The following is an 8,172-nucleotide window of genomic DNA, read 5'->3' as shown; positions in this document are numbered from 1 at the left end:
CAAGTAGCTTTCTACATCGACATAGACCCCCACGCCATAACCTGACCTGCGCTTCCCAAAAATCCTGAGTACACGGAATGTAAGGGCTGTGATTGGTTTGCTCCAAAGCTCAAGTTTCAAGTTTCCAGTGTATTTCGAACATGTGTAAGCAGTACAATAAAGTAAACTGAAAAACAAGCAAACAATAAAGTAAACTGAAAAACAAGCAAACAACAAATCAACAAGAATAGTCAAATCAACAATATTAATAAAAACTAACATGTCCGAAAAGGAATAAGATGATAGGGATAAGCTTATTTAAACCTATCCCTTCTCCACTACTTAAATAAAAACTCACATATACATATTTACATATACACAAAAATGAATAAATACATAAATAAGTAGAGTAAATAAACAAATATGAATCATTTATGAAAACACCCTATTGTTAAAGCCCCTCTTCCTCCCTGTACCCTGTGAAAACCATGTGTTTGTACCACTTTTTAAAACTGGGTCATGTTTGGACATTGCTTGAGCTCCACACCCAAACTGTTCCACAACCTCACTTCACAAACACAAAAACTTTTTAACAACCTATAACCCCCATCTCTGTTTAAAAAAATATTTTTGAATATTTCCAGGTAGTAGATTGTTTATTGCTTTGTACATAATTTTTGCTGTTTGAAAATGAACCAGGTGAATTTAAATGTTTTTGATTTTAAGAATTGTGAACTTGTGTGATCTCTATAACCGCTATTATGAATTATTCATATGGCTCTTTTCTGCAGTATTAATAGTGATTGTATTGTACATTTCTAAGTATTGCCCCAAACCTCTGCACAGTAGTGTAAATATGGTGAAATGTAGAGAATGTGGAGTGATTTATGGTCCAGAATATGTTTTGCTTTGTTCAGAACTGAAATGCTTCTTGACAGTTTGCTTTGTACATGTTTTACATCAGACTTCCAGTTCATTTTAATCCCCGGTCACTGCCTTTACCAGTCAACACCGCCGTGTTTTCAACTTCAACTTCAAGTTTCATGAACTAAGTCGAAGAGAACCAAGATGGACAGAAAGTGCCAGAGTGTTTTTATTTCCCTTCATGGCTGCACCACTTGTGAAGCACCTCCTAACGGAGTCCGATCACGGACATAAGGTGTGTGTTTTTTTAAACCAAATCCAAATAGGCATAAGAAAACAGTGAGCAGGGGACAAAAAGAACAGGGTAACATCCACAATGAATCAGCAATTATTCAGTATCCACGCTCAGCTAAATAGTGAGGGAGGGTAGAGTGGGAACGGGCCACACGTGAGTGCAAAACACTAATCACCCACAATCCAAACACACTGGCTGTATCCGAATAGTCCCTCCTATGTCCTTTCCTATCCACTTTTCCTTAACCCCCGGAAGTGTTTAAGTAGCGACCATGATAAGGAGCGTTACAATTCTCTAAAAACTAAGGAAAGGAGGTTCAATGCTTCCTTCATAACCTCCTTTATCCTAGGAAATCCAGATGCATCCTTTATCAAAAGAGACGAGATAATGCTGCCCCACAATTCCTTGCGGCGACAACATTTAAAGGGACCCGCTCATCCGTGCTTTCACGGAAACTCACAAAGACTGAAAAGGGACGTAAATTATGTAAATGACCAAATTTATGATATGTAAGCCATATTATGAGATTATAACTGACATAAAACAGAACACTATCATTCAAGAAAAAAGGACTCAGAGACATGTTTAGCCACATTATGTGTTATTCAACACATTTCATTCACCTAGCAATGCTTTGTGCAATTGTACATGTGTATGCATACAATGTTACGTAGGCCTATATTTTGCATTAATGTCGCAATTTCATAAAATCCTACTTATTTTGGATTCATGTTGATTTCTGAGTGGAAGGTGAGTGTGAGCAACCATTCTCAATGTGACATTCTTTTAAGTTTCTCTTTTGTTCCTCGTAGCCTGGTAACCTATTTTCCTTTGATTTACATTCCTACCTTGTGATATTTGAGATTATCAGAGGTTAGAGGCACAGTGGAAAGTGTTATAAATTCACTTTTAGTTGTCCATTTTCGGAAATGTGTAGTTTTTTCACCATGGCAGACGTCACTAACTTTCACCACAGTCGGATTATTACGTCACCTAGTGAAAGTGCGTCTGATTGTCAAAAACAACGCGATGGCCTTCCCTAACTCCTTTAGGAAGTCTTCTAACACCTTTCCTTAACCCTGTGATGTCATAAATGAAGTTAAGGAAAAGTGGATAGGAAAGTAGATAGGAGGGACCAGAGCCATTTAGAGAGAGAGTTGCAACATTTCCTTTCACGCCAGTGAAACTTTTTTTTTTTTTACAGCAATGGTGGTTTATGGAGCCTCACTATAGTTCCCAGAAATGAGCAGTTGACCATTGCAGCGCAATGTAGCTAGAGCGGAGTAGACAGTTTGTGAGGCACTTTTGAACGGTAAGACGTTTAAATAATCATATTAGATATTACTATTATTATTATTATTATTATTATTATTATTATTAGCAGCATATCTAAAGCCATTAATGTGTGCATTAAAGCATGTTGGTGGATTATTATTATTATTATTATTATTATTAATAATAATAATAATAATAATAATATATTTGTATATACACATACATATCACAGTCTACTGTATAAATATTGTAAATCAATGGAGTTATTGACAACAAATTACCAAAAATCTCAGTGATGTCTTTCGGATTCAGTGGATTCCAATTGTCCTTCAATAACTTCTGGGAACTATTTGAGTCTACATGAACCACGTGAAAGTCAAGCATTTTGAACTTCAGTTGTCGCTACTCTCTCTCTAAAAGGCTCTGGGAGGGACTATTCGGACGCAGCCAATGACATCACTGATGGAGACACAAGCAGGAATACCTTGGAAGCACAAAACGAAACTACAGGAAACAAAGACTAACAGAACTAAAAGCAGACCGAAAGGGCTAAACACAAACAAAACTAAACAGACCCTGACAATTTTTACTTCCTTTTTTTTGTGTTTGCTCCACAAAATGTTGCCAAAGTCATTTTCCAACACGTTTCTGGTGTTTTCAAAACGAGCCGCAGCAAAACAATGGCAGATGCTTATTTGGGTTTTACTTGGAAAGATCTGAATCTGGTTGAAATTGAATGTCTCATGGGGTGAGTTAATATCACAGCGAACAAACTGGAACAAAAATGATGTCAAGTTCTGTCCTCCTTTTGTCTGGCGAAGAAATAAGAAATCATGAGAATGAAGCAAAATACAAGTCAGTGTTATTTAAGAGTGGTTCAATAACTTACAGTGAGCCTTGGCATTCAGAAGCTAAACGCTGACATTCAGTTAACAGCATCCAAAGCTCATAGAGTAATAGAGATCAATTCATATAATGTTAAACAAAGAAATCCTGAGTGCTACGTGTTAGAGCTGCTGGAGACATTCTATTTATTAGATAAAGACAGTGTAGGCCTCATAGATCAATAATAACGTTGTTTGTACGCGGAAGAAAAAGTTGTTCAATGTTGAAATGTCAAGTACTTAGAATTTTTTCAAGACCTGTTTACTGACATGTTCCGTTTCATATTTAATCTTGGAGCTTAGTTAAGGCCACTGGAGATGAAGTTCTGCTTGAAACTATTTTGATGATTGAAATATTTTGAAAACAAATAATTGTTTCTTCATGTCTAACAGTGAGAGGGAGACACAGGGGAGGGCGGCGCAGACAGTGAGGCGGTGCAAGGTGTGGGGTAGGGGTTGGGGCTGGGGGAGGAGGGGGGGGAGGGGGGGACTTCAGGCCTTGGATCAGAGGAAATCTGGAACCAATAAACTTGCCCAACTACTAAGACAAGAGGTGAACGTCACCGCAGTTTGGTCTGGTTGGAAGGACACGCCTTTGTCTCTGCCTCGTCGCTTGAATTTCACCAATCACTTTAGATTTGTTCTTCCTGTTGTTATAGACTCAGCTGTCCAAAAAAATAAAAAAAAATCAGGCCAATAGGATTGTTGGGTGGGTGGGCAGCTGGAAGCTTTACGCCCCCTTTTCTTTTAAAAAGTCACTTTCAGGTTGCTGTTGTCTCACATGCTGCTGTGGCAGCGGGATGGAAGGAGTGCGGAAGAAAACTCCCTGAAGGCTTTGAAGAGATGCAGATGGTGGATAGAAACACGTTAAACAGCACTGTTTTCTCATCTAAAGACTAGATAATCACAGCGGCAAGAGAGGACAAGGAAAACTAAGAGGAGCAGGGCATACCTGGAGACACTGGAAGGATTCAAGTCTTCTGCTGTGCAAAGAAAAGAGAAGAAAGAGAAAAAACGTGACCAAGCATGAGAAAGGAGGAGCCGTCCCACGGTGACCACTCTGAAGGAGGAGTGATATCCAGCAAGGAAAACACACTGAAGCTGCTTTCTAACGCCTGCCCGGTCGTCGTGGCGACACCAGGGGTCACCAGACGTAAACGTCAGATGGCGTCACACATGGAGGATCACATCACATCTGCCTCTCCAACAACAGGAGCCACGGAGGTTAACTGTGAAAGCAAGTTCAAACCCGAGGACGAAACCCACATCCAGGCGCTGATGGGGCCAAAAATACTAAAGTCGAGTCCCCAGCATCGGTCGCCCGCCTCAGGTTCATCGCTTTCACCCATCACTGGTCCCAGCCCTGGAGCTCTTTCATCTCCTGAAGACACCCACGCCCAGAGAGTCGTCGCCAATATTAGGGAACGCCAGCGTACGCAATCTTTGAATGAAGCTTTTGCCTCTTTGCGTAAGATCATCCCAACGCTCCCCTCGGACAAACTGAGCAAAATCCAGACTCTTAAATTGGCATCACGTTACATTGACTTCCTGTACCAGGTTCTACAAAGTGACGAGATGGACTCAAAGGTTGCTGGATGTAACTATCTGGCCCATGAGAGACTGAGCTACGCGTTCTCTGTGTGGAGGATGGAGGGGGCTTGGTCCACAATGTCTGCCGGTACCTAGATTTGACAGAAAGATGCAAAAATAAGGAAAATGTTCATTCCACAAAATATTCTTTGACTCTGGGTAGGGCTATTAATAGGTTTCCCAGAATGGAATGATTGATGACTATTTGGGTAAAGGGCGTAAGAGGTGTCTTAACAAATCACATGGTACAAGACAAGTTTTTGTCACTTTTCAGCTAAAAGCTGTCATTTCTGAAAATAAATACCAAAAGTATTATTTAAAAAAAGATGCGGTGCTCAAAGCTGTGTTTGTGTAGGTGGTGTGTGAGGTGAGGTGACACTAACAGCTGTTCTTCATTTACTTCCTGAGTTCGAGGGTTCAGCTCAGGACTTCCTGTCCGACAACCTTAGCCTCAATTTGACACCACGTCTCATTTGCCTGGAAACCTTTAACCCTCACTTTCTTCTATTCTGAATCTTTGATTGCTGGTTTAACGAACAACAGCAATACCATCGCTAGCTCGCATAGCTACCACTATAAATGAAAACTTTGTGAAATGTTGTTGTTTTTCGTTTTTAAACAATAATTGCCCATGATCATTCTGTTGCAGCTGCAGAGAGATTTTATAGACTTGGAAAGATAAATGAGTTTTTTTAAAGTCATCTTGGACTTCAGATTTTCTATGTGGTTTCAACTAATGCTTTTCCCAAAGCTCTTGACATTATAAATCCCTGACCACCTCTGAACCCAAATGGTGGTGGAAAAAGTAGCTATGGTCAGCTGTCATCCTGCATCGAGTTCCTTCTTTTTATTCTCCAAACCGAGCCCCTTTGTTTCTTCTGTTGCCAAAAAAACCTCTCCTCTCAAAATTCTTTCCTCGACTTCTGGCCCAAATTTGCTTGCCTTTGCACGAAACAGAGATATAACAGCAGCGTGCTGATGATGAGGAGGCGTAATGAAAACAAACGGCCTCTAAAAAGCAATGAATCATAGGCACAGCCATCAAAGGGAGAGGCTGATGTGGCTCCCTGCTGGGGTTCCCATAAACCACTGGGAATGATGGACGAGGTGAGAGCCGAGTTATACACGCCAACGTGCACATAGGTGTAGCTCACACACCCGCAGTTTAAAGACTGTATTGACATTTTTTTTTTGTAATGGCAGCAAATGATTAAGTGGTTGTACATCTGACTTCAAACTGTGGAAGTGAAGCTTTCAGTTCACATCCATCACCTGCAGAAGGAGTGAGGCTGACACACTGTTTGCTTTCACTTCACACCCGTCATAGATTGTTCTCTATTTTTAATCGCCAAAATGCATGACAACTAGTAACATGTTATCAGCATCCAGCCATCCATCCATTCATCCATCCATCCATCCATCCATTTTCAGACCCACTTATTCCTGTTTGTCAGGGTCACGGGGGTCTGCCGGTGCCAATCCCCGGCTCTCATTGGGCGCTGGGCGGGGGTACACCCTGGACAGGGCCCCAGTCCTACATATAGACATCTGAAGATAAAGTTAAAATAAAAGTTTCCAACTGTAGCTTCGAAAAGCTGTCGCTGCTTTGAAGTGGTTGTTTTTTCCAGCAATTGTTTTAAAAGGCCTTTTTTTTTCTTTTCAATACAGACAAAAGACTTCATACTTTCACTTTACTGCTTAAATTTTATAATATTATTTTTTTTTTTTAAATTTTAAGGGTGCTTTTTTTTAACTTTAATGAAGAGGTCAGGGCAAAATGTTAAGCACAATCCACTTTTACACTGTTCAAAATCCTGTTGGAAGTTTTACAAGAATTCAGTCCCAACCAAAGTGTCGGTGTGGTTGTTGCATGTGCAGTTTATGATGTCAGCATTTCATTTAAAATCCAATGTGATGCTTTGCTAAGCGAAATCCCCAAAATGAATGATACACCATGAACACGTGAGATTTTGTCTGATTATTAATAAAAGTTTGTGACTTTTCCCAAAGTTGTGGTTGTTTTGAAGGGAGCAAAGACTCTGTGTCTCTCTTGTTAAACTGTCTGTCTTTTACCCTCCCCCTTGTTTTAATGAGGTCTGTGTGCCTTTTCCTGGTCAGCCAGGAACAGTTAATTCTTTCAAAAAAGAACATGGTAATGCACAATTAAGAGCTATGGGAGAATTTATAGACTGTTTGGACTAAAATGATGTCTTTGCTTTGTTTTTGTTTTTCTGTCTTGCAGCAGCAAACCTTAAAGTTTACACTTGTGTATCCTGAACCCTATCAAGCAGTAACTCCTAATGTACTCCTGCATTGGGAAATCAATGCACGTAAATATTTATAAACCATGTATATATAATATATGCATTCAAAAGAACAAAAATGAACATTTTACCATATGGCCAAGATAGAACCAGAGAGCAGTGTTGCCTTTCCAGTGGGACTAGTTTGAATCCAGATTATATAAAACCCAGTGTTTTAGATTATTTACACAAAAGACTGGAACAAAGTTGAAAGTTTTTGCAATGATACTAATTTCTTAAGTATTTTGAGCAAAATATAATTGAATTGAATTCTGGAGAGCTGTCTTAAGACTTTAAACATTTAGTATCTACTTTACTTCTGGGACCGCTGCTTCGTAAACATGGATACAACTTATTAATTTACTAATAAATCACTATTAAAGAAATGTTTAGGAGGTCAACCCGATAGTTCTACTCCCTTTTCAGCATACAGTTAAAGGAGCCTAGGGCAGGGTCAAGAAATAAGACACGGAGCATCACGTTTGAAATTTGGACAATGAATTGCAGTACATAATGCAGCACACGACCTGTTTAAAATAGAGCTTGAATTCTTTGACCTACTTGGCCTGGCCAGGTTCGAGCTTAAATTCGATCGTTATACCACAGGCTCGTGACCATGGTCAGGTGACGTGTTTCGATTAGTTTGAGAAAGACGCAGGTAGCTTGGGTCGTGTTCTGTTGGGCTTGGGTCGTGTTCTGTTGGGCTTGGGTCGTGTTCTGTTGGGCTTGGGTCGTGTTCTGTTGGGCTTGGGACGTGTTCTGTTGGGCTTGGGTCGTGTTCTGTTGGTTTTGGGTCGTGTTCTGTTGGGCTTGGGTCGTGTTCTGTTGGGCTTGGGTCGTGTTCTGTTGGTTTTGGGTCGTGTTCTGTTGGGCTTGGGTCGTGTTCTGTTGGTTTTGGGTCGTGTTCTGTTGGGCTTGGGTCGTGTTCTGTTGGTTTTGGGTCGTGTTCTGGTGGGCTTGGGTTGTGTTCTGTTGGTTTTGG

At 40.3% G+C, this 8,172-nt stretch overlaps 1 protein-coding gene across 1 annotated transcript; it reads left to right on the top strand.

Annotated features, from left to right (window-relative positions):
• Positions 1-4,092: 4,092 nt before the first annotated feature.
• LOC114467118 (twist-related protein 2-like) lies at positions 4,093-6,890 on the top strand. Its single transcript, XM_028453180.1, has one exon. The coding sequence runs from the start codon at positions 4,324-4,326 to the stop codon at positions 4,981-4,983; it is 660 nt and encodes a 219-aa protein (XP_028308981.1). The 5' UTR covers positions 4,093-4,323; the 3' UTR covers positions 4,984-6,890.
• The last annotated feature ends 1,282 nt before the right edge of the window (positions 6,891-8,172 follow it).

The sequence above is a fragment of the Gouania willdenowi genome, chromosome 7, assembly GCF_900634775.1.
Source record: "Gouania willdenowi chromosome 7, fGouWil2.1, whole genome shotgun sequence".
In the NCBI taxonomy this organism is placed as follows: domain Eukaryota; kingdom Metazoa; phylum Chordata; class Actinopteri; order Blenniiformes; family Gobiesocidae; genus Gouania; species Gouania willdenowi.
Note: the sequence above shows the minus strand (reverse complement) of the source record. Positions and strands in the feature narration are given on the sequence as shown.